Source organism: Diorhabda sublineata, chromosome 11 (assembly GCF_026230105.1).
Source record: "Diorhabda sublineata isolate icDioSubl1.1 chromosome 11, icDioSubl1.1, whole genome shotgun sequence".
In the NCBI taxonomy this organism is placed as follows: Eukaryota; Metazoa; Arthropoda; class Insecta; order Coleoptera; family Chrysomelidae; genus Diorhabda; species Diorhabda sublineata.
This window is the reverse complement of record NC_079484.1, coordinates 153,058-180,736: the sequence shown is the minus strand read 5'-3', so window position 1 is coordinate 180,736 and position 27,679 is coordinate 153,058. Positions and strand designations below refer to the sequence as shown.

General features: G+C 28.0%; 2 protein-coding genes across 9 annotated transcripts in view; both read left to right on the top strand.

Annotated features, from left to right (window-relative positions):
- Positions 1-943: 943 nt before the first annotated feature.
- Positions 944-4,468, top strand: LOC130450081 (facilitated trehalose transporter Tret1-like). Of its 3 annotated transcripts, none has more exons than XM_056788267.1 (3): positions 944-1,306; positions 1,634-1,726; positions 1,926-4,468. In XM_056788267.1, exons 2-3 carry the CDS (start codon positions 1,648-1,650, stop codon positions 3,239-3,241), a joined length of 1,395 nt encoding a protein of 464 aa, XP_056644245.1. In that variant the 5' UTR covers positions 944-1,306; positions 1,634-1,647; the 3' UTR covers positions 3,242-4,468. The 3 variants fall into 3 exon arrangements, with proteins under 3 accessions (XP_056644245.1, XP_056644248.1, XP_056644246.1); XM_056788270.1 differs by lacking the exon at positions 944-1,306 and adding an exon at positions 1,330-1,398; XM_056788268.1 differs by lacking the exon at positions 944-1,306 and adding an exon at positions 1,379-1,480.
- A 5,454-nt stretch (positions 4,469-9,922) lies between these two features.
- LOC130450077 (ABC transporter G family member 20) overlaps positions 9,923-27,679 on the top strand; it is a 38,114-nt gene continuing 20,357 nt past the window's right edge. The window contains exon 1 of one of the 6 annotated variants that reach the window (XM_056788255.1): positions 9,923-11,273. In XM_056788255.1, coding sequence (XP_056644233.1) covers positions 11,203-11,273 — 71 coding nt within the window. In that variant the 5' untranslated portion in view covers positions 9,923-11,202. Of the gene's footprint in view, positions 11,274-27,224; positions 27,501-27,679 lie in introns of those variants that run through there. The other 5 variants (XM_056788257.1, XM_056788258.1, XM_056788259.1 and 2 more) reach the window with 5 other exon arrangements.

Genomic DNA, 27,679 nt, shown 5'->3' with positions numbered 1-27,679 from the left:
GTTACATTATTTTCCATATAGTAATCCATTTCTTAAACCGTGCGGAAATCAAATAGATAGGTCTCGTGAAATTTACCTGTACTTTCACAACTAAATCAAAAAACGCAATAAAATATAGGGTGTTTTATTTAAAATAAAAAGTCAATAATCTAAAAATCCTCAGAATACAAAGAACTTTTGTAATTAAAATTTTTTGATAATTATTACAGGTTTTGACAAAAGTATATGTATCACCTTATATTTGACACCCTCATTTTACCTGGGCATTTTACATTTTTCCTGTTTTTCATAACCTAACCAAAGTTTTATTAAATAATAGAGCAAACGATTAATCGTTTATGTGGTTGTGTCTTTTTGAGATTGCACTTCCTGCAAAATGGAAACTGCAGCTCTAGGAATTTAATAATAATTTTCCTGTTCGAATAACATTTTATCTCGTCCACCACGTCCCGTAGTTTTATAACACTCTATTACTAATACGTCAAAATTTTGAAAAATTCCTTGGGTATTATATAAATTATAAGTTGATTACTGTGTTTCATCTTAGCATTAGACATTCAATTGTTTATCCAATGATACTGTTTATTGCTTCTTTTAATGCCTTATGAATCATTTGATTTCATCGTTAGCTCGAGCAGCAGTCCAACGTTTCTCTATTGGATCGTTTTCCCTTATTTCGCTGTAAAATGATTGCAATTGTTTGCTGAACAACGTTTTTCCTTATATAAGAACCGTTTCTTGCATAATATTGTAACGATTATCACCTATTTTTCACTAATATACACCTAATAGAAATTTAAAACAATCGTACTTTTCTGAGGTTATGTTGATGTGCGTTTTGACAATGTAAAATACCTAAACTGACAGTTGGTATGGGAACTATACTGCGCATGTTTGAGAATGCGCAGAATCGAGCTGGAATTTTTTTTTTTCCGTATAATGTGCATACGACTTAAATATTTAAATTCAAAATATATACGAATATAATTTAATTTTTTTATAAATACAATACTGTACTTTTATTGCCCATTAATCTCTTTATATATGTTTCATCAGATAATTTAAATAATCTGTTTTGGGGGTAACCGTCGTTAGTTATCTAGATATTTCTGTCGATTCCATTACGACAAATTTTAACAACGGATCTGATTGAAATATTAAAACCTACAGAGTGAATTTAATTATCGTAAACTGAATTTTTATATTTCATTTCAATTTACTGGGATTGTAAAGAACAAGTACGAAATAAAATATTGTTTTATAATTTCCATTGGTTTTTATTGAAATATTATCTCGATAAGAATAGGTAAGTACAGAGACATTTAAAATACACACACACACACACACAGTGAACAATTACTAAAATAAAAGTGGTTAAGTTAGGTTAGGTTAGGTTAGGTAATTAAAAATAATTTCGTAGTTGTTCAAAAGTGTCTAATTTGATTTCAAAATCAAGTTTTTATAAAAATATTTCGACGTTGTAAGTTTTTACAACATTCATACAAAAGAACTAAATAAAATAAATATTGTAAGATTGTAAAAACACGACGGATTATACGAGTACGAGTTTTTATTTGTACAAGATTTTAAAATTCTGTACGTATACAGACTACCGCCATTTTATTTATTTTAGGAATAAAAGTGAACATGACTGCAATAACGATTACCGAACGAAATGAAAATATATTTAAAGGAACTTTATCTCAGTTGCTAGCAGTATTTGCAGGTATATATTTTATACGTTGTACTTATTCACATTAACCAAATATAAATACGTAAAAATATATACAGGGTGCTAAAAGAATAAATGTACGAGGCACTTGGGAACGAATCACGAAGTCGGCGATAATTTAGTTAATTAGATGGATGAAAAAAACATAATATTTAAATTTTCGTATTTGCAAATTAATTTTTTGGTTTTATAGGTACTTTGGTCGCAGTTAGTGACGGTATGCATTACGGTTGGACGGCTCCGGTTTTACCTATACTACTGAAACCGGATTCTCCCATAAAAATAACCAAATACGAAGGAGAATGGTTGGAAACGTCGGTGATGGTAGGAGCTTTCGTGGGACTTTGGATAACGATGTATTTCGTCGATAGACTCGGAAGGAAAAAATCTATATTGTTGGCTACTTTCGTGGCGGCGTTAGTTTGGGTTGCGATAGGTCTCCAACTTAGAGTCGAATACATATTTGTGGCGCGGGCGTTCGCCGGAGCAGCTGGAAACATGGCGTTCGTAGCGACTCCCATGTATATAGCGGAAATAGCCGAACATAAGATACGAGGGTTCTTGAGTAGTTTAATTTATTTGATGATGCTGTGCGGTATTATTTTAGTTTATACGGTAGTGCCTTTAACGCCTTTTTACGTCCATTGCGTTATTGGCGTATGTTTGACGTGTACTCAACTCATCATTTTCCCATTTATGCCGGAAAGTCCTTATTATTTGATATATAAAGGCGAATCGGAACGAGCTGGAAACAATTTGGAATGGTTCAGATCTAGTAAAGTCGACGTTTCTAATGAATTGGAAAATATCAAAGATTCGGTGGCTAGACAAAAAACCGAGAAAGGTAATTTGAAAGATCTGTTTACGGTACCTAGTAATAGAAAAGGATTTTTAATTATGACGGCGATGAATTTCGCGCAACATTTCGCCGGAATCAGTGTACTACTTATGAATTTACATATTATCTTGGAAGCGGCCGGATCAATTTATTTGCAACCGAATTCGGCGGCCGTTTTATTTTCTGTAATGATGGTTTCGTCGGCTTGTACGGCTTCTATATGCGTAGATAAATACGGGAGAAAAACTTTGTTGATTTTATCGTGTATTTTAACGGCCGTATGTTTATTGGTTATCGCCGTTTATTTCAATTTGAAAAATTGCGGATTCGATACTGTACAGATCAGCTGGATTCCTACCGTTTGCGTTATGTTATACGCTTGCTGTTTCAAAATAGGTTTAGGAATGGTTCCGATTGTTTTAACAGCAGAATTGTTTTCTACTAAAATGAAAGCGTACGGTATGACCTTAGCTGACGGTTGTTATATCGTAGCTTCGTTGTTATCCATTCTAATTTATCAACGTCTCACCGATTCGCTAGGTATGGAATATCCGTTTTATTTATTTTCCATAATTTGTTTACTTACCGCCGTTTTTACTTATTTGTATATACCGGAAACTAAAGGCAAAACTTTGGAAGAGATACAAATGATTTTGAAAGGAAAATTGTGAAAAATTTCAGCAATTTCTATTCAAAGTTTCTTCGTTTTCATAAACATTTTGTCTATTTGATGATATTAAAGAATATTTCACGAAAGAAATAAAAATCGTTTAGTTCGTACGTGATTTTACGGTACCTTTTTTCACGCTTGGTAACCGATTCGGAAACTATATTTTTAAGAACGCAAATTAACGAAAAAAAACGTGATTAGGAATTTCGTCTTCAATACAAGGGTTGTAGTTGTTTATATTTTTTACTAAACGTTAAAACGCGTGTAAAATTCAAGATTATTTGTTTTTGACCAATAAATTTATGTATTTACGACTTTGGAAGAGAGATACAAATGATTTTGAAAGGAAAATTGTGAAAAATTTCAGCAATTTCTATTCAAAGTTTCTTCGTTTTCATAAACATTTTGTCTATTTGATGATATTAAAGAATATTTTACGAATGAAAAGAAAAATCATTTAATTCGTACGTGATTTTACGGTACCTTTTTTCACGCTTGGTAACCGATTCGGAAACTACATTTTTTAAGAACGCAAATTAATGAAAAAAAAACGTGATTGGGAATTTCGTCTTCAATACAAGGGTTGTAGTTATTTATATTTTTTGCTAAACGTTAAAACACGTGTAAAATTCAAGGTTATTTGTTTTTGAACAATAAATTTATGTATTTACGACTTTGGAAGAGAGATACAAATGATTTTGAAAGGAAAATTGTGAAAAATTTCAGCAATTTCTATTCAAAGTTTCTTCGTTTTCATAAACATTTTGTCTATTTGATGATATTAAAGAATATTTTACGAAAGAAATAAAAATCGTTTAGTTCGTACGTGATTTTACGGTACCTTTTTTCACGCTTGGTAACCGATTCGGAAACTATATTTTTAAGAACGCAAATTAACGAAAAAAAACGTGATTAGGAATTTCGTCTTCAATACAAGGGTTGTAGTTGTTTATATTTTTTACTAAACGTTAAAACGCGTGTAAAATTCAAGATTATTTGTTTTTGAACAATAAATTTATGTATTTACGACTTTGGAAGAGAGATACAAATGATTTTGAAAGGAAAATTGTGAAAAATTTCAGCAATTTCTATTCAAAGTTTCTTCGTTTTCATAAACATTTTGTCTATTTGATGATATTAAAGAATATTTTACGAAAGAAATAAAAATCGTTTAGTTCGTACGTGATTTTACGGTACCTTTTTTCACGCTTGGTAACCGATTCGGAAACTATATTTTTTAAGAACGCAAATTAACGAAAAAAAACGTGATTAGGAATTTCGTCTTCAATACAAGGGTTGTAGTTGTTTATATTTTTTACTAAACGTTAAAACGCGTGTAAAATTCAAGATTATTTGTTTTTGAACAATAAATTTATGTATTTACAACTTTGGAAGCGATACAAATGATTTTGAAAGGAAAATTGTGAAAAATTTCAGCAATTTCTATTCAAAGTTTCTTCGTTTTCATAAACATTTTGTCTATTTGATGATATTAAAGAATATTTTACGAAAGAAAAGAAAAATCGTTTAATTCGTACGTGATTTTACGGTACCTTTTTTCACGCTTGGTAACCGATTCGGAAACTACATTTTTTAAGAACGCAAATTAACGAAAAAAAAAACGTGATTAGGAATTTCGTCTTCAATACAAGGGTTGTAGTTGTTTATATTTTTTACTAAACGTTAAAACGCGTGTAAAATTCAAGATTATTTGTTTTTGACCAATAAATTTATGTATTTACGACTTTGGAAGAGATACAAATGATTTTGAAAGGAAAATTGTGAAAAATTTCAGCAATTTCTATTCAAAGTTTCTTCGTTTTCATAAACATTTTGTCTATTTGATGATATTAAAGAATATTTTACGAAAGAAAAGAAAAATCGTTTAATTCGTACGTGATTTTACGGTACCTTTTTTCACGCTTGGTAACCGATTCGGAAACTACATTTTTTAAGAACGCAAATTAACGAAAAAAAAACGTGATTAGGAATTTCGTCTTCAATACAAGGGTTGTAGTTGTTTATATTTTTTACTAAACGTTAAAACGCGTGTAAAATTCAAGATTATTTGTTTTTGACCAATAAATTTATGTATTTACGACTTTGGAAGAGAAACAAATGATTTTGAAAGGAAAATTGTGAAAAATTTCAGCAATTTCTATTCAAAGTTTCTTCGTTTTCATAAACATTTTGTCTATTTGATGATATTAAAGAATATTTTACGAAAGAAATAAAAATCGTTTAGTTCTTACGTGATTTTACGGTACCTTTTTTCACGCTTGGTAACCGATTCGGAAACTATATTTTTTAAGAACGCAAATTAACGAAAAAAAACGTGATTAGGAATTTCGTCTTCAATACAAGGGTTGTAGTTGTTTATATTTTTTACTAAACGTTAAAACGCGTGTAAAATTCAAGATTATTTGTTTTTGAACAATAAATTTATGTATTTACAACTTTGGAAGAGATACAAATGATTTTGAAAGGAAAATTGTGAAAAATTTCCGCAATTTCTATTCAAAGTTTCTTCGTTTTCATAAACATTTTGTCTATTTGATGATATTAAAGAATATTTTACGAATGAAAAGAAAAATCATTTAATTCGTACGTGATTTTACGGTACCTTTTTTCACGCTTGGTAACCGATTCGGAAACTACATTTTTTAAGAACGCAAATTAATGAAAAAAAAACGTGATTGGGAATTTCGTCTTCAATACAAGGGTTGTAGTTATTTATATTTTTTACTAAACGATAAACGCGTGTAAAATTCAAGGTTATTTATTTTTGAACAATAAATTTATGTATTTACAACTTTGGAAGAGATACAAATGATTTTGAAAGGAAAATTGTGAAAAATTTCCGCAATTTCTATTCAAAGTTTCTTCGTTTTCATAAACATTTTGTCTATTTGATGATATTAAAGAATATTTTACGAAAGAAAAGAAAAATCGTTTAATTCGTACGTGATTTTACGGTACCTTTTTTCACGCTTGGTAACCGATTCGGAAACTACATTTTTTAAGAACTCAAATTAACGAAAAAAAAAACGTGATTAGGAATTTCGTCTTCAATACAAGGGTTGTAGTTGTTTATATTTTTTACTAAACGTTAAAACGCGTGTAAAATTCAAGATTATTTGTTTTTGAACAATAAATTTATGTATTTACAACTTTGGAAGCGATACAAATGATTTTGAAAGGAAAATTGTGAAAAATTTCAGCAATTTCTATTCAAAGTTTCTTCGTTTTCATAAACATTTTGTCTATTTGATGATATTAAAGAATATTTTACGAAAGAAAAGAAAAATCGTTTAATTCGTACGTGATTTTACGGTACCTTTTTTCACGCTTGGTAACCGATTCGGAAACTACATTTTTTAAGAACGCAAATTAACGAAAAAAAAAACGTGATTAGGAATTTCGTCTTCAATACAAGGGTTGTAGTTGTTTATATTTTTTACTAAACGTTAAAACGCGTGTAAAATTCAAGATTATTTGTTTTTGACCAATAAATTTATGTATTTACGACTTTGGAAGAGATACAAATGATTTTGAAAGGAAAATTGTGAAAAATTTCAGCAATTTCTATTCAAAGTTTCTTCGTTTTCATAAACATTTTGTCTATTTGATGATATTAAAGAATATTTTACGAAAGAAAAGAAAAATCGTTTAATTCGTACGTGATTTTACGGTACCTTTTTTCACGCTTGGTAACCGATTCGGAAACTACATTTTTTAAGAACGCAAATTAACGAAAAAAAAACGTGATTAGGAATTTCGTCTTCAATACAAGGGTTGTAGTTGTTTATATTTTTTACTAAACGTTAAAACGCGTGTAAAATTCAAGATTATTTGTTTTTGACCAATAAATTTATGTATTTACGACTTTGGAAGAGAAACAAATGATTTTGAAAGGAAAATTGTGAAAAATTTCAGCAATTTCTATTCAAAGTTTCTTCGTTTTCATAAACATTTTGTCTATTTGATGATATTAAAGAATATTTTACGAAAGAAATAAAAATCGTTTAGTTCTTACGTGATTTTACGGTACCTTTTTTCACGCTTGGTAACCGATTCGGAAACTATATTTTTTAAGAACGCAAATTAACGAAAAAAAACGTGATTAGGAATTTCGTCTTCAATACAAGGGTTGTAGTTGTTTATATTTTTTACTAAACGTTAAAACGCGTGTAAAATTCAAGATTATTTGTTTTTGAACAATAAATTTATGTATTTACAACTTTGGAAGAGATACAAATGATTTTGAAAGGAAAATTGTGAAAAATTTCCGCAATTTCTATTCAAAGTTTCTTCGTTTTCATAAACATTTTGTCTATTTGATGATATTAAAGAATATTTTACGAATGAAAAGAAAAATCATTTAATTCGTACGTGATTTTACGGTACCTTTTTTCACGCTTGGTAACCGATTCGGAAACTACATTTTTTAAGAACGCAAATTAATGAAAAAAAAACGTGATTGGGAATTTCGTCTTCAATACAAGGGTTGTAGTTATTTATATTTTTTACTAAACGATAAACGCGTGTAAAATTCAAGGTTATTTATTTTTGAACAATAAATTTATGTATTTACAACTTTGGAAGAGATACAAATGATTTTGAAAGGAAAATTGTGAAAAATTTCCGCAATTTCTATTCAAAGTTTCTTCGTTTTCATAAACATTTTGTCTATTTGATGATATTAAAGAATATTTTACGAAAGAAAAGAAAAATCGTTTAATTCGTACGTGATTTTACGGTACCTTTTTTCACGCTTGGTAACCGATTCGGAAACTACATTTTTTAAGAACTCAAATTAACGAAAAAAAAAACGTGATTAGGAATTTCGTCTTCAATACAAGGGTTGTAGTTGTTTATATTTTTTACTAAACGTTAAAACGCGTGTAAAATTCAAGATTATTTGTTTTTGAACAATAAATTTATGTATTTACAACTTTGGAAGCGATACAAATGATTTTGAAAGGAAAATTGTGAAAAATTTCAGCAATTTCTATTCAAAGTTTCTTCGTTTTCATAAACATTTTGTCTATTTGATGATATTAAAGAATATTTTACGAAAGAAAAGAAAAATCGTTTAATTCGTACGTGATTTTACGGTACCTTTTTTCACGCTTGGTAACCGATTCGGAAACTACATTTTTTAAGAACGCAAATTAACGAAAAAAAAAACGTGATTAGGAATTTCGTCTTCAATACAAGGGTTGTAGTTGTTTATATTTTTTACTAAACGTTAAAACGCGTGTAAAATTCAAGATTATTTGTTTTTGACCAATAAATTTATGTATTTACGACTTTGGAAGAGATACAAATGATTTTGAAAGGAAAATTGTGAAAAATTTCCGCAATTTCTATTCAAAGTTTCTTCGTTTTCATAAACATTTTGTCTATTTGATGATATTAAAGAATATTTTACGAATGAAAAGAAAAATCATTTAATTCGTACGTGATTTTACGGTACCTTTTTTCACGCTTGGTAACCGATTCGGAAACTACATTTTTTAAGAACGCAAATTAATGAAAAAAAAACGTGATTGGGAATTTCGTCTTCAATACAAGGGTTGTAGTTATTTATATTTTTTGCTAAACGTTAAAACACGTGTAAAATTCAAGGTTATTTGTTTTTGAACAATAAATTTATGTATTTACAAAGTTGCTTATCGATGGTTCCGAGGCTACTTAAAAAACATTGAACTTTGGTACTGATATTAATATATGTAAGACTAATTGAAAAAAAGTGTTCAACTTTTTACATTTATTGATGACATTTTCGATGTTGAATTTTTTCATTACATTGAATTAACTATAATTGATTATCAACTTAAGTACTTACTAATTTTCCGGTTTTGTTACTAGAAAACGTTATTATTTCGAAGAACAATAAGGCGATTAAAACAACTTATTTATTTTTAAAAAAATATATAGATTGTGTAGTACAAAGGAAAATTTGTACACGCCATTTTGTATTCAACAATCGAATTATTAAATTTTGAACGAACGAAATAAAAACGATTCACGAAACTAAAAAGTTTACCTCTTCAAGGCGAACAACATCGTATTAAAATTTCAAATTCCGTACGATCATTAATAATATTACGTATAATTTTAATAATAATTAAGACAACAATTTTAAAATTTCAACTACAAAAAGTTATTGAAGGCCGATTTAAAAAAATTACGATAAAATTGGGAATTTATGTTAAGTCGGTACTACACGATACGGCAAACTTTGGTTTTTCATACAAAACACGTAGCATTAAACGCGAGGGGACGAGAAGTGTGTTTGGTTGTATAACAAGTGTTTTAACTTAGGTATTCCTTTGACGAGGGCAAAAATTCTAAAATTCCATGGCTGACGTACCAATACCAACATTTGGACGCATCGTGTGATACCGTCTTTTGGAGTTACAAATGCCAAAAAAAAATGAAATCATAACCTAACATTTTTATATTGAATATCTGACCACTTCGAAATATATACCACTATACTACTGAAAATAGGCTTGTTTCTAATGATTAACCATGATAATTAGTAAATAAAAAAACAACTTTTATACAAAAATAATAAAAGATTTATCACGTGACATTAAACATCAATCAGAAAACGTGACGTGACACCTCGCTAAATGCTATGATGTAACTGTCATTATCGTATAAATTGATCAGGTTATTTCGAGTTTTCAACAATTATTGTTAAATTAATAAAGTTCGTTTCTAGTTTCATCTCGATAAGAGACAGTTATAATTTGCCATGGAATCAAAATTTAACAAAGCAAACTGTAGTAATTTGCCCAAAATTAACGCCGTTAGCTTGACAAATTTTTTATAATTAAAAACTATTTTTGTTTATCGAAAGTACGCAGAGTTAAAACTTGTAAGTATTATGTGAAGAACAAACAAAGTCATATTTAATTAGCAGTTACCAGTCGAATTTACCCACTGTAGAATGAAAATACTTATTTTGAGGTTAGCGAATACAAAGTTTCAATAACTTTAATTTAATTAAGTCGTAACATTTTATATGTGGTATATTATGGTAGATTTTGCAAAATTGATTACTTTTACTATACATTTATAAACAGATATATCAATTTTTGTTTCATACTTACATCAAAATGATCTTCACAGAAATAATTAGTTGATAAAGTAAAAGCATCTTATCTCCTTGCCATTTTTAACCACTTTCTTCGTATTTCTTTATTGTTTTTATCACATTGGGGCACTACACAGTATTTATAATACGAGGAATTCATTATTTATTGAAAAATTGAACAATTGACTGTCGTAAACAAACACAACTGTTATGACATAAGTAAAGACGCCATGACAGTCTTGGCCTTTTTCGCGGTTAATTCTAATTCTGATTGTTCGTGTATTTGGTAACGAAAAATTATAATAGATAATTTCTTATCAAAATGAACTATACCTCTATAATTTTTTTTCGGATTTAATAATCTTGTCTAAAAAATTCGATCACTTATAAGTCTGATAATGTTAATTTACATTAAATAAAATGTTTATAAGAAATTGTATACATACGTTACGAGAAATCAAAAGTATTTCCATATCTGTAGTAAGTACCCGCCATGTCGTTTAGCTTTCTTTTTCCGATACAATATACCGCGTGAATCGGTAGTCGTTAATAGCCGATAGAGATTTAGAAAGGAGTTTCACTTTCTTTTTCGACGAGTAATTGCGAGTTTAGTAAATGTATTTAGCGAAAATCGGAATGTTTTGTTCCCGGGATAATTCTTTTGGAAAGAAAATTATAAAATAGTTAGAATCTTTTGTGTAACCTCGTTACGACTAATAATTAATAATTCAGTGATATTCCACTAATTTTTATGAATATTTAACGATGCTATGACATTTATGTTTCTGTTTGCAACATGTTATAATCTTCGAGTTGAGAGTGCGGTAATATTGTGATTTGGAAGTTTTCATATGGATACAAGTACTGATATGGAACCCAAAAACGTCAAAAGGATGTTTTCCTGGCAAAATGTATCGTTCAGGTAAACCTATTCGATTATGTAAGAATTCATATATTCATGTGTCGAACTTTATTTCGTGATTAAAATGACAAAGATTTTCGTTATCTGATTTTTGATTGAGTGATGAATTGATAAATATTGCTGATACTTACACCTAACCTATAAACTGATACATATTTTGTTTTGTATAGGTATACATACACCTATAATTTTTTGTTAAATCGTATTTTTCTATGATATTTTTATTCCGTTGTACGTTTGGTTTGGATTAAGTGTGAAATCAACGATTCCTGCCACCTTGAACATAAGCATTTGCATCGTAAATGACAATTTGACAATTTTTATCGAAAATCTAAGACATAAATCAAAAAATTTCAGTAAGCAATTTATCGTTGTAGGTTTATTATAGAATACTTAACGAGTTTGAAGTTTCTCCGTTTATTAGTACGAGAGGTTAATTAAATTTGACGTAGTATTCGTAGTTGGCGTTTGACAGGAGACTCTCTGTATATAATGTACTATAAAAAATTTCTCTTCGTATTCTAAGTAATTAGATGCTATAGAGGTAATTTGTCAAGGGCAGACAGGCGTTGGTATTTCGTCGAGTAAACTTGACATAATAATTATTTCTTCTACTAAAATATTTTGTACCCAAAATATTAAGCAACACTATTATAAGTTATGCGAAAACAAATAAATTTTCTTGACACGCCCATATTATCGGGAACCGCGTTTATATTTTCAGTAAACCGGTTAGTAAAATCTTATATACCTAGTGAACAAAAAAAGTATTAACTTTTATTATTAATTCATTGGATCGTTTGTAAAAAAATGAAAAGAATATGGGAAGCAAAAGTAGGCGAAAACAAAACGTTTAGAGGAAAACTTCATTAAAACGTAGCCACTTCTTGTTAAAAGTCCTTAGAATACAATAATCGTATAAGAATTTAGTTTTTTTTCTATCTCGTTGATTATAAACAATATTTAAGTTGAAAGCTACAGGTTATGGTTATTTTCCAAATATAAATTATTATGAAGGAATATTTTTCGAAATGTTTTGTTTATTATTAAGTTTGATGGTAATTTAATGATCAGTAAAACAGGTTTGACAAGTCAGTCTAATCGCAATTAATCTATAATAAGTAATATTAAATCGTAAGGTTGATTAAAAAAAAAATTGAAATTTGCAAATCACTAATATATTTAAATATATGATTTTGTAGGAAATATTTGTCAAATTAAACACCGTGTCATCACAAACTTTGTACTATTTATTGTTCTATTTGAAATTTTTTTTTAATCCTTCAACATTCCATTACTTGTCAATAATTAATGATTTGGGCAACTTGTTTACCTAGAAACTATTATTAATCTGTTGAAAAACAGGTATTTAATATATATTCAAGTACCAAATAACTAGTAAAAACAAATTAAAAACAATAATTAAATACGTAATATAATACCTACCAAAATAAACAATAATATGTTTTAAACAACACTTCCATTTGAATTTTTACCTATTTATTGAGTTTGAGTTAAAATTGTTTGTTCATAGTTTATAATTGTGGCACTAATTTTTTCTAAAAAGTTTCGAAATTTCAATAACTGTAAGACGTGTCACCTCTAGCTATCAAACACCGTTTTTTGACAGTTCGTGGGTATTTTAGGTAAACGAAAAGGTAGTCCAAGTATGTAATACAACTCGTGACGGATTCATTAAGATCATTACCTGGAATTTAGTACCTCATCCACTTTGTAAAGTTTAAACAAACCAAAATCAAAAATTTCTAAATGAATTTTTGAAATTTGCGATAAAACTCCTTATAACATAATAATACAATCTCACAAATAGTTAGGTTATAGTTAGGTCACGAGTTGTCTAATCTTCATGACAACCACGATCACATATTGAGACACAAAAGTCGAAATTTTATAGGGGATATCAATATTTCCTTCTGTACTGATATTAAATCTTCAGTTAGGGAATTTGACAATTATTTTTTTGGTTTATTATTTGTACCATAAAAGATTTCCGATAAATAACATTTTAACAGCCATAAAACCAGACAAATTCGAATAAAACGCGTACTAACGTTGACGTCAATAGCTTTGAATTTGATAAATTCTACGTAACAGAATCATTAGTCGTTTTAGCTAATTTAAATACACGAATATCTTAATTGAATTAGCAAACGTGTCTAATTGCAGCATTTTAACGATATTATTTAGCGTTAAATATTTTAAATATTGTTGGAAATACCATTATGAAACTTGATAATGTAAAAAATTGTCGAATTGTCGAAAATCGGTGTCGATAATCGTTTTCGTAGTAAATAATCAGCCTGAAGGTGCGGAGAAAGTAAAATGGCTTCCTGATATAATCCGTATCTTACGTAATTTAACCCACTTTGCATTCCGTACTTTTGCACCGATACGACAATTCATTTCTTGGAAAATAAAAACTACCAAAGGTCAATGAAAACTTAAACGAAGCAATCATTTTAATAAATTTACATCTTCGGTAAGATTCTGCGGAGAATTGTTCAAATTGTTACAAGGATCTCTTTTTCGAAAAAAATTTTCGTCATCGAATACATATAATCCTATTTGTAGGTTAAGTCCACTAGAAAATGTGGATATTGATTACCTTCAGAGGTAATAGAGAAAGTTTTATTTCGTTTTGTATTTCGATTATTGGATATTTGAATTTGAAACTTTGACTATTGCGACCGGACCTATTGATTTGTTTCAATAACATAATTGAAATCATCCTTGGGTAGAACCAGTTTTCGTATTATGTACGATAAACTGGTTTGTGATAATATATATCAGTAACAGGTACACTGGTTTTTTTTTTTTTTTTTTTATTAAGAATTTGCATATACGAAAACTGACGTATTTATCCCGATGTTTGCTGGGAAATTGTCAGACTCGAAATAATTTTTATTTCAACGGAAAGTTTCGAAAAAGTTTTTACGATAACTGGATACGATGTACTGGGGATTGTTATACGTGCAAAATACTTTGGTATTTGGTATTATATATATTAAATTTGAAATTCTGAGTTCAAAAAATGGCTTTTTTAAATTTCATTTAGTCAAAAATAAGTTGCGTACATTTAATTTGATCGAAAATTGGTTTTTATAAATTAAGTTTGTCAATAATTGGGATTTCCAAGTTGAATTTGATCGAAAAATCGCTTTTACAAGTGACAAACTGGTTTTTCTATATTAATTTTGGTTAAAAAGATGTTTATTTTTGAGTTCAAATTAATCAAAAGTGACGTTTCTATATGGATTCGTCAAAAATTTAATTTTCCACGCTCAGTTCGGTTAAAAACGATTCTTCTGATTTTAATTCGGTGAAAAAATGGATTTTTCCAGGGACATTTCTACAAATATGGATTTTTTTATAAAAAACGGCTTTTCGTAAGTTTAATTTAGTAAAAAAAATGACATTTCTGAGTATTAGTTGATCAAAAAATGAATTTTCTCGATTGTTATTTGTAAAAAAATGATTTCCTCAATTAAATTAATCAGATATTAGTTTTTTTAAAAGAAAAATTGGTCAAAAACGGTTTTCCTGAGAATCGTTTTTCAAAATAATGGTATTTATAAATGAAATTTTCTACAAACAGGTTTTTCTATATTAATTTTGGTGAAAAAATGACTTTCCCGATTATTTTTTCTTTTCCGAGTTTAATTTTATAAAGAATTCGTTTTTAGAAGTAAATTTTTCACGAGCGTCAGTTTTTTTTTGAGTTCAAATTAGTCAAAAAGTGACGTTCTTATATGGATTCGTCAAAAATTTAATTTTCCACGCTCAATTCGGTTAAAAACGATTTTTCTGATTTTAATTCGGTGAAAAAATGTTATTTTTCCAGGCACATTTCTACAAATAAGGATTTTTAGATAAAAAACTGCTTTTCGTAAATTTAATTTAGTCAAAAATAAGTTGCGTGCATTTAATTTGATCAAAAATTGGTTTTAATAAATTAAGTTTGTCAAAAATTGGATTTTCCAAGTTGAATTTGACCGAAAAATCGCTTTTGCAAGTGAATTTTCTACAAACAGGTTTTTCTATGTTAATTTTGGTTAAAAAATTATTTCCTCGATTATTAAATTTATCGTTTTTTCTTTTCCCAGATTAATTTTATAAAGAATTCGTTTTCAGAAGTAAATTTTTCTAGAACGTCGGTTTTTTTATAATAAATTTGGTTAAAAAGATGTTTTTTTTTGATTTCAAATTAGTCAAAAAGTGACGTTCTTATATGGATTCGTCAAAAATTTAATTTTCCACGCTCAATTCGGTTAAAAACGATTTTTCTGATTTTAATTCGGTGAAAAAATGGATTTTTCCAGGCACATTTTTACAAATATTGATTTTTTTATAGAAAAGGGCTTTTCGTAAGTTTGATTTAGTGAAAAAATGACATTTCTGAGTATTAGTTGATCAAAAAATGATTTTTTTTGATTGTTATTTGTAAAAAAATGATTTCCTCAACTAAATTCATCAAATATTAGTTTTTCTAAAAGAAAAATTGGTCAAAAACGGTTTTCCTGAGAATCATTTTTCAAAATAATGGCATTTATAAATGAATTTTCTACAAACAGGTTTTTCTATATTAATTTTGGTGAAAAAATGACTTTCCCGATTATTTTTTCTTTTCCGAGTTTAATTTTATAAAGAATTCGTTCTTAGAAGTAAATTTTTGACTTCAAATTAGTCAAAAAGTGACGTTCTTATATGGATTCGTCAAAAATTTAATTTTCCACGCTCAATTCGGTTAAAAACGATTTTTCTGATTTTAATTCGGTGAAAAAATGTTATTTTTCCAGGCACATTTCTACAAATAAGGATTTTTAGATAAAAAACTGCTTTTCGTAAATTTAATTTAGTCAAAAATAAGTTGCGTGCATTTAATTTGATCGAAAATTGGTTTTAATAAATTAAGTTTGTCAAAAATTGGATTTTCCAAGTTGAATTTGACCGAAAAATCGCTTTTGCAAGTGAATTTTCTACAAACAGGTTTTTCTATGTTAATTTTGGTTAAAAAATTATTTCCTCGATTATTAAATTTATCGTTTTTTCTTTTCCCAGATTAATTTTATAAAGAATTCGTTTTCAGAAGTAAATTTTTCTAGAACGTCGGTTTTTTTATAATAAATTTGGTTAAAAAGATGTTTTTTTTTGATTTCAAATTAGTCAAAAAGTGACGTTCTTATATGGATTCGTCAAAAATTTAATTTTCCACGCTCAATTCGGTTAAAAACGATTTTTCTGATTTTAATTCGGTGAAAAAATGGATTTTTCCAGGCACGTTTCTACAAATATGGATTTTTTTATAGAAAAGGGCTTTTCGTAAGTTTAATTTAGTGAAAAAATGACATTTCTGAGTATTAGTTGATCAAAAAATGATTTTTTTTGATTGTTATTTGTAAAAAAATGATTTCCTCAACTAAATTCATCAAATATTAGTTTTTCTAAAAGAAAAATTGGTCAAAAACGGTTTTCCTGAGAATCATTTTTCAAAATAATGGCATTTATAAATGAATTCTCTACAAACAGGTTTTTCTATATTAATTTTGGTGAAAAAATGACTTTCCCGATTATTTTTTCTTTTCCGAGTTTAATTTTATAAAGAATTCGTTCTTAGAAGTAAATTTTTGACTTCAAATTAGTCAAAAAGTGACGTTCTTATATGGATTCGTCAAAAATTTAATTTTCCACGCTCAGTTCGGTTAAAAACGATTTTTCTGATTTTAATTCGGTGAAAAAATGTATTTTTCCAGGCACATTTCTACAAATAAGGATTTTTAGATAAAAAACTGCTTTTCGTAAATTTAATTTAGTCAAAAATAAGTTGCGTGCATTTAATTTGATCGAAAATTGGTTTTAATAAATTAAGTTTGTCAAAAATTGGATTTTCCAAGTTGAATTTGACCGAAAAATCGCTTTTGCAAGTGAATTTTCTACAAACAGGTTTTTCTATGTTAATTTTGGTGAAAAAATGACTTCCTCGATTATTAAATTTATCGTTTTTTCTTTTCCCAGATTAATTTTATAAAGAATTCGTTTTCAGAAGTAAATTTTTCTAGAACGTCGGTTTTTTTATGTTAAATTTGGTTAAAAAGATGTTTTTTTTTGAGTTCAAATTAATCAAAAGTGACGTTTCTATATGGATTCGTCAAAAATTTAATTTTCCACGCTCAATTCGCTTAAAAACGGTTATTCTGATTTTAATTCGGCGAAAAAATGTATTTTTTCTACAAATTTCTACAAATATGGATTTTTTCTTATAAAAAACGACTTTTCGTAAGTTTAATTTAGTAAAAAAAATGACATTTCTGAGTATTAGTTGATCAAAAAATGAATTTTTTTGAATGTTATTTCTAAAAAAAAAATGTTTTCCTCAACTAAATTCATCAAATATTAGTTTTTCTAAAAAAAAATTGGTTCCTGAGAATCATTTTTCAAAATTAATAAATGAATTTAATACGAACATTGATTTTTCTATATTAAATTTGGTATTTTCAAAACTGGACGAACATTATTAGCAAATTTTCGACATTATGGTTGAAATATCGAATCAAAATTATATATAATATTTATATAATTTGCTCTAACTATGATTATATTAGAGACAATACGTTTCGGTTATATTTTTGAGTTAAAATTGAATGTATTATTACTAATTTATTGCAATATTATACAACGCATTAGTTGACGTCCTATTGTAGAAGAAATAATTTTTTCAATAAATAATTATTGCAACAATCCGGAATAATTATAATAAATTGTGCTTTGTAACTAAAACTAATACAATATTACTTACTTAATAACCTTTGTAGTAATAGAAAAAACGATATTGCGATATTAATCTGTTTGTGTTTCATTGAAGTATTTTCAATTAAAATTTTCGCAATTGCTTCAAACCCCCCGCGACTCGCTAAAAAAATCAATTCGCCAGACGCGGTAATCGAGAAAATTTCGAAAACTAACAAAATACAAAGTACAATTTGAAATTTCTGTATTCAAAATTTATCATTTGAATGTGAAAAAGATCGTAAATACACACAATACGTGTAATCGCATTATTATCACAATTGACATCTATTAATTTTAATATTTGTGATTTGTATGAATACGCGAGGACACTTTTGTATATCATCCACATCAATGCCGACATCGAAGACATAATATGACGAGGTTGAACTTACCAAACCATATTGCCAAATGGAAAAAAAAAAAAAAAATTACGTGACATTCATTTTTAATGTCGATACTACACTTGGTCCAAAAAAAAAAAATAAAAACATGAGGTGACTAACTATTGGATATACGTATAAATATATACTGGGTGACTAAATTAAATTGTAACCGATTCTACTACAAATAATGAATTGAACAGTAGCTGTAATGTACCTAATCGCACCACAGGATACAGCAGATTACATCCTAGTACGTAGAAGATGTCCAAGGAGTCTTCGACAATTTTATGACGTTACAAATAACAATAAACGTGACTACGATTTTTTTTGGCCACGTGCAACATTTATTTAAACCTCCAACTTGTTTAAACTTGACGAAAATTCGGCTCTAAATTGAAATTTAAGCAGTGGTTTTTGGACTTACACCCACGTTTAGTACTCAGGACATGACGGGTTGAAATTCGCTTCGTTTTTTGAATGTCACCGATCAGTGCCATACGTCGCTTTAATTTAAATTAATTTGGTGAATATTGCGAGATAAGCTAAATTAGATTTAGGGAATACGTTAAATCGTTAAACAAAAAAAATCAATTTCAGTTTTTATATAAGTCGTAAAACGAATACGGAATATATAAAATTTTGTTTTTAATATAGTGATAAATCGTTGGTCGTCGTTAATGTACCTGAATTTTGTTTTTAACATCGAGTATTAATTGACGAATAATTACGGAAAATTTATTAATATACTCAAAATATTATACACAAACTTAAACATTAAATTAGTATAAATTACAATATATTTATAGTACAAGGTTGATATTAAGTTCCATTAGAAAATATTCTCATTAATAACGCAATTACAATTATTAACGAATCGAAAAAAAAAAAAAGAAAAAAATAATGCGGATTATACTTGACTCATAGTAGATAATATTTAATTGTATTGTATCGATTATTATAGAATAAATTGATTTATAACCACGACGAAAACCGAAAACCAGCCTCAAACAAGGAATTTAAATCATAAAAAAATGTTTAAAAATCTTTTTTTATTATGATATTTTCGAGTGCCGTGTCTCAGCGATACCAAAAGATCGCTTTCAAAAAAATTACGGATTTATATCGAATAGATTTTTATAAATATTTGTAAAAGTTGTTTGTTATTTATTGAATATTCTTACGAATCCGATTCGAACGTTCAGTGAAAGTGAAAACTACAAATTATTTGCGGTTATGTAAGGAACTAAAGTCATCTTTTGATATTGTCGATATAGTGTGTATAAAAATGTTTTGAAAAACAATCGGCCGCGTTGCAAACAATGAAATAGATGATACAAATGTTGTTAAAAGTCATTTCCAGCAGTTACAATCCGAGACGGGAATGTGAAAGAAAAATATAAATATTTTAAACAAGATACGTGTCAAAATTCAACCCTCAGACGATGATGTTATTAATATGGTAAAAATCGAAAAGGAAAATCACTCGGAAGAGGCCGAGGCAGCTTTAGCCTTTCCCAATTCGACCACATTTTGGATGTCATTAATTTAATCAAAATATAAGCCGCGTGTTTTTTTGGCCATAAACTGAAGGATGTCGTGGGTCTCTAGAAATTTCATCTCTTGTATTGTATTGGTATTTTTTCTTTTCCAAGTTTAATTTTATGAAGAATTCGTTTTTAGAAGTAAATTTTTCACGAACTTCAGTTTTTTTTTTGAGTTCAAATTAATCAAAAGTGACGTTTCTATATTGATTCGTGAAAAATTTGATTTTCCACGCTCAATTCGGTTAAAAACGATTTTTCTCATTTTAATTCGGTGAAAAAATGTTATTTTTTCCAAGTTCATTTCTACAAATATTGATTTTTTTTATAGAAAACGGCTTTTCGTAAGTTTGATTTAGTGAAAAAATGACATTTCTGAGTATTAGTTGATCAAAAAATGATTTTTTTTGATTTTTATTTGTAAAAAAATGATTTCCTCAATTAAATTAATCAGATATTAGTTTTTTTAAAAGAAAAATTGGTCAAAAACGGTTTTCCTGAGAATCGTTTTTCAAAATAATGGTATTTATAAATGAATTTTCTACAAACAGGTTTTTCTATATTAATTTTGGTGAAAAAATGACTTTCCCGATTATGTTTTCTTTTCCGAGTTTAATTTTATAAAGAATTCGTTCTTAGAAGTAAATTTTTGAGTTCAAATTAATCAAAAGTGACGTTTCTATATGGATTCGTCAAAAATTTAATTTTCCACGCTCAGTTCGGTTAAAAACGATTCTTCTGATTTTAATTCGGTGAAAAAATGGATTTTTCCAGGGACATTTCTACAAATATGGATTTTTTTATAGAAAAGGGCTTTTCGTAAGTTTGATTTAGTGAAAAAATGACATTTCTGAGTATTAGTTGATCAAAAAATGATTTTTTTTGATTGTTATTTGTAAAAAAATGATTTCCTCAACTAAATTCATCAAATATTAGTTTTTCTAAAAGAAAAATTGGTCAAAAACGGTTTTCCTGAGAATCATTTTTCAAAATAATGGCATTTATAAATGAATTTTCTACAAACAGGTTTTTCTATATTAATTTTGGTGAAAAAATGACTTTCCCGATTATTTTTTCTTTTCCGAGTTTAATTTTATAAAGAATTCGTTCTTAGAAGTAAATTTTTGAGTTCAAATTAATCAAAAGTGACGTTTCTATATAGATTCGTGAAAAATTTAATTTTCCACGCTCAGTTCGGTTAAAAACGATTTTTCTGATTTTAATTCGGTGAAAAAATGTATTTTTCCAGGCACATTTTTACAAATATGGATTTTTTTATAAAAAACGGCTTTTCGTAAGTTTAATTTAGTAAAAAAAATGACATTTCTGAGTATTAGTTGATCAAAAAATGAATTTTCTCGATTGTTATTTGTAAAAAAATGATTTCCTCAATTAAATTAATCAGATATTAGTTTTTTTAAAAGAAAAATTGGTCAAAAACGGTTTTCCTGAGAATCGTTTTTCAAAATAATGGTATTTATAAATGAATTTTCTACAAACAGGTTTTTCTATATTAATTTTGGTGAAAAAATGACTTTCCCGATTATGTTTTCTTTTCCGAGTTTAATTTTATAAAGAATTCGTTCTTAGAAGTAAATTTTTGAGTTCAAATTAATCAAAAGTGACGTTCTTATATGGATTCGTCAAAAATTTAATTTTCCACGCTCAGTTCGGTTAAAAACGATTCTTCTGATTTTAATTCGGTGAAAAAATGGATTTTTCCAGGGACATTTCTACAAATATGGATTTTTTTATAGAAAAGGGCTTTTCGTAAGTTTGATTTAGTGAAAAAATGACATTTCTGAGTATTAGTTGATCAAAAAATGATTTTTTTTGATTGTTATTTGTAAAAAAATGATTTCCTCAACTAAATTCATCAAATATTAGTTTTTCTAAAAGAAAAATTGGTCAAAAACGGTTTTCCTGAGAATCATTTTTCAAAATAATGGCATTTATAAATGAATTTTCTACAAACAGGTTTTTCTATATTAATTTTGGTGAAAAAATGACTTTCCCGATTATTTTTTCTTTTCCGAGTTTAATTTTATAAAGAATTCGTTCTAAGAAGTAAATTTTTGACTTCAAATTAGTCAAAAAGTGACGTTCTTATATGGATTCGTCAAAAATTTAATTTTCCACGCTCAGTTCGGTTAAAAACGATTTTTCTGATTTTAATTCGGTGAAAAAATGTATTTTTCCAGGCACATTTCTACAAATAAGGATTTTTAGATAAAAAACTGCTTTTCGTAAATTTAATTTAGTCAAAAATAAGTTGCGTGCATTTAATTTGATCGAAAATTGGTTTTAATAAATTAAGTTTGTCAAAAATTGGATTTTCCAAGTTGAATTTGACCGAAAAATCGCTTTTGCAAGTGAATTTTCTACAAACTGGTTTTTCTATGTTAATTTTGGTTAAAAAATGACTTCCTCGATTATTAAATTTATCGTTTTTTCTTTTCCCAGATTAATTTTATAAAGAATTCGTTTTCAGAAGTAAATTTTTCTAGAACGTCGGTTTTTTTATAATAAATTTGGTTAAAAAGATGTTTTTTTTTGATTTCAAATTAGTCAAAAAGTGACGTTCTTATATGGATTCGTCAAAAATTTAATTTTCCACGCTCAATTCGCTTAAAAACGGTTATTCTGATTTTAATTCGGCGAAAAAATGTATTTCTTCTACAAATTTCCACAAATATGGATTTTTTCTTATAAAAAACGACTTTTCGTAAGTTTAATTCAGTGAAAAAATGACATTTCTGAGTATTAGTTGATCAAAAAATGAATTTTTTTGAATGTTATTTCTAAAAAAAAAAATGTTTTCCTCAGCTAAATTCATCAAATATTAGTTTTTCTAAAAAAAAATTGGTTCCTGAGAATCACTTTTCAAAATTTATAAATGAATTTAATACGAACATTGATTTTTCTATATTAATTAGGTATTTTCGAAACTGGGCGAACATTATTAATATGGTAAAAATCGAAAAGGAAAATCACTCGGAAGAGGCCGAGGCAGCTTTAGCCTTTCCCAATTCGACCACATTTTGGATGTCATTAATTCGATAAAAATATAAGCCGCGTGTTTTTTTTTTTTTGGCCATAAACTGAAGGATGTCGTGGGTCTCTAGAAATTTCATCTTGTCTAATAAACGGAAATATTGAAACCGTCTCGAGTTTGTTCAAAGCACGGAAATCAAAGCTGAATCAATTGACACGAAATTTTTGGTAAGTGGACGCAGTTATTTCCTTTTAATCCAAATGCCTTACCAAGATTTTTTGTCAACAGAACCTTTAGAACTAGTCTATCATTAAAACAAACCGGTCACTGGGCTTCCAGTGGATCGACTTAATTGGATAAAGTTAGAAAGATTGAAACCTTATCGCGTACAATTTAAATGTAGATACAGAATTTCAAGTTGGTAGACCGCAAAATTTGAAAAATATAGATCCCAAAGATGACAAATTAAGCACGATTACAATAAGAATTTGTCTACAAATGACGAATCCTCGGATAAAGCTGATGAATAAGACATTACCGAATTGCCAACATGGAAAAACTGTGATAAAAATGTATAATAACTAAATTTTTCTCCAATAAAACCTATTTTTATCCAAAACTGTAACATTACTGACGATTGTTTGTTGGTTATCGCGTTTCAAAACTTTTCGTTTTGTGGAATTAATCGATGAGCGGTTCAATCGATCGTCAAAACAGTCCTTATTTAAATAAGAAGCTTTTAAGTTCAATATTTTAACAAACTGTTTGATAATACATAAAATAATACATAAAACTATTTAATACCAAATCAAAGTGAATTTATTGCAAAAAATTCATACAAACTGTATGAATATTGATAATTTGTTTAATTTATAGTGAATAATTAACTAAAACTATTCCTCCCAATCTTATTTTCTTTCAAACTAATCATATTCCAGCTACTAGTATTCCGATTAATTGGATTGCGTGTACGTACAAATATTAATAATAATTATTTTGTCAAATTTCCTGCTGTACACGTAACCTGAATATTAGATTCGGTAGGAACTATAAAGATTTCTGAAAATTATATAAGTTTCAATAATAAGTTTACGTTAACAGAATTTTGAAAAAATTCGAGATAATTTGCCGCCGTCATCAAATGTAATAACAACATTTTTGAGCATTTCCTAAAATGATTGTTTTCATTACTGTAATTACTTAACTTAATAAGACGCAAATTCATTGTTTTAACACATTCTTTGACAAAAATCGTTTATGGAAAAATCGTAATACCATAGATCTTTCAATTTTGAAAGTTTTTCGTCGAGTTTTTTTTCAATTCGTTCGAAACTTTACGTATTTTTCCTCCTGCATCTTTTTTATTTTGTTTAGTTTCTTTATGGTGGGTCCACACGATACAGATTTCCATAAAATTCCATAGAATTATGTCTTTGCCAACTAGACAGTACAGAAAAATGTCGGTGCTATCCAAAAGTCGAAGTATTTGCGTATTTTTCGTAGCTAAGACTTTTAAATTGTATATTCGAACGAAATCCAAAGGTTTGGGTTAAATTTTTTACTCCGACTTTATCTGTACGACCAAAAGTCTGTATCGTGTGGACCCGCCATTAAGCCGCGTCTCCACCGGACGCCAAAAATTTCGACAAGCTTTTTTGTTTGACAAACAATGTTCGCCGGTGTTTTTGGTGTGGAAACAAACATTTCACGTAAGGAACCGCCATTTTCGTTTATCTAGAATGTTCCCGTCCCAGATCGAACATTGTTTGTCACTGACTTCCCCTACAACGTGTTCGACAAACATTGTTCGTTCAATGGAGACGCACCTTAACGGAAATGTTATATGTTAATTTATATGTTTTCGAAAATCGTTTTATTGAAATTTGTCTTTCCTATCAGATTTTTGTCGCTCTCTCCAACTTTTTCGTCGAGATATTTACCAGATCCTCGGTCAGGGCCGGATTAAGCTAGAGGCTATAGCCCCAGGTCCAAGAGGGCCCCATCATTTGGAAATAATTTTGTATTTTTTGATGCGTTGATACCACAAATCAATTTTTTTCCGGATTACCGAATTCCTTAAGGGGGCTCCGTCATTATTTAAGCCCCGGGCATTAAGAATCTTAAGGTTCAATGTAAACGTAGAAAAATTATTTGTTTTACGAATTCCTCTTAGTTTTTATATTGAATACTTTACTATTTTGTTACAAAAATGATTATTTAACGAAAAATTATAGAAATGAGAATTGTTTTTGCATATTTGTGCCCCATAGGGTGCGTTTTCAAATTAACACCCCGTATTTTATTTTATTTTACACATTTTTTGAAACTTTTCTATTATTTCGTTTAATAATTGATTATAAATCAATGCCGAAGTATGATTTTTAATAATTTACATCAGAATGACATTCGTTTCATCTATTATATACAGTAACGATAAATTTTCTTAACGAAGGTATTTAAATGTTTAAATTATTGCATTTGGATTTTGTTCGATACTTTTACGTGTCGTGCATCTTTATATTTTACGAGCAGTTGAACCTTCTGCAAATGACACAAGTAATCGTTAATCGAGAAATAATTGTTGAAGGTTACCACAATGGATTCGAAAAAAAATTTCTACGTCTAAAGAATCAATGATATTGAAAAAAATTGGTTTTATTCAAAGCCATACGACAAACGTTATGTTTTCTACAAATTTGATCAAAATCAATCCAAAGATATCGAATTTTTCTGATTTTTATTCAATAATATGAGGTTTTCATCAGTGTAGGGCAAGTTTTTTTAAAAAATTAAACAAATTTTAGTCAGAAAATGCAATAAATTAACGTTATGAAGTTATAAGTTTAATAAAAACATTGAGCTTGATGATTACGAGGTTATCGTTGCCGGTAACGTAGCGTGTGCTGTTATAATACAGTTTCTATTTATTAATTATGCATAAATAAGACATTTTTTCAATATATATCTAAGCATAAAGTGAATAATCACATCTCCATACATCTACAACATTTTCTTGTAGTATATTCGAATCTAATCATCGCAAAAAAAACTATATCAGGTATTTTAGTCGCGGTATTTTTACGAGAGAATCGCATTTACTATGTATCGTGTTTATTTTATACCTACGACGTCACGCGATACTGAAATGTTTAAACTACCTACAAAATTTTTGATTTTCCATATAATTTTTTTAGTCTATAAATATTGATCACATTAAATTTGTATATAAACTATTTTTTTTTCAAACCATGCAAGTATTCTATCCAATTTTTGACGAATCATTCAATCCTTCTTTAATCTGGGTCGATTATTGACTATTTGATCCGGTTTCGGAATAGTTTATTTTTATATTGTGAGAAAATCTTTCCAATTAAAAATTTGAAAAGTTTTAGGTTGAATAAATCGGTGAAAATTGGTTTTATTCAAAGCCATACGACAAACGTTATGTTTTTTACAAATTTGATCAAAATCAATCCAAAGATATCGAATTTTTCTGATTTTTATTCAATAATATGAGGTTTTCATCAGTGTAGGGCAAGTTTTTTTAAAAAATTAAACAAATTTTAGTCAGAAAATGCAATAAATTAACGTTATGAAGTTATAAGTTTAATAAAAACATTGAGCTTGATGATTACGAGGTTATCGTTGCCGGTAACGTAGCGTGTGCTGTTATAATACAGTTTCTATTTATTAATTATACATAAATAAGACATTTTTTCAATATATATCTAAGCATAAAGTGAATAATCACATCTCCATACATCTACAACATTTTCTTGTAGTATATTCGAATCTAATCATCGCAAAAAAAACTATATCAGGTATTTTAGTCGCGGTATTTTTACGAGAGAATCGCATTTACTATGTATCGTGTTTATTTTATACCTACGACGTCACGCGATACTGAAATGTTTAAACTACCTACAAAATTTTTGATTTTCCAATAATTTTTTTTTTTTCGATTGATCTGATTAAATTTGTATATAAACAATTTTTTTCTCAAACCATGCAAGTATTCTATTCAATTTCTCCCTTTAAAGTGGTCAATTATTTATAATCCAGGCTTTGTAGTCTTTATACATTTAAATTCTTATATTGTGAGAAAATCTCTCCAATGAAAAAGTTGAATAAAAAAAAAAAGATAATAATGAGGTTGTTTTTCAAAGGTACACCACTGTTATAGCGGGGATAAAACGTCAAGTCAAGTTGCAGCAACAAATATTACGAACTCATCGTCAGTCGGTCCGATTCCAAGTTAATAAACTGACCATTTGAGTTTTGAGTAGTCGAGTGAGTGTGTCGAGGTGCGCGCGTCTCACGAAAGTTTCCTTCTATTGTTTTGTGTCGTATGAAATCAAGGTACATAATATAATATTATGCAAATCTACGTACGTATTTAATATATATGTACTTAATTTAAAAGTGCAAGTGATTGATGCAACTGTATTTGGAATTTCTCGGTTTGAGGCAGAATACCAGAGGATTACTTAACGTTCGACCGGTAATGAAATCAAAAGTGATTTTTTAATTGCACGCGCGCGGTCTCGGATATTTTTTTTTTCGTCATATTATTTTAATCCGTGGAAAATCTCACACTATATATCGTACTTACAAAAAATTACATTCAAACTTCTCTAATTTCAATTGAAATTTTGTAATGTAATAAAGTCGATAATTTCT

What these genes read in the sequence shown, in the direction of transcription:
- LOC130450081 (XM_056788267.1), top strand. Translation starts at nt 1,648, where the DNA reads ATGACTGCAATAACGATTACCGAACGAAATGAAAATATATTTAAAGGA. An exon ending in GTTGCTAGCAGTATTTGCAG is followed by an intron (nt 1,727 to 1,925) that starts GTATATATTTTA and finishes TTGGTTTTATAG; the next exon opens with GTACTTTGGTCGCAGTTAGT.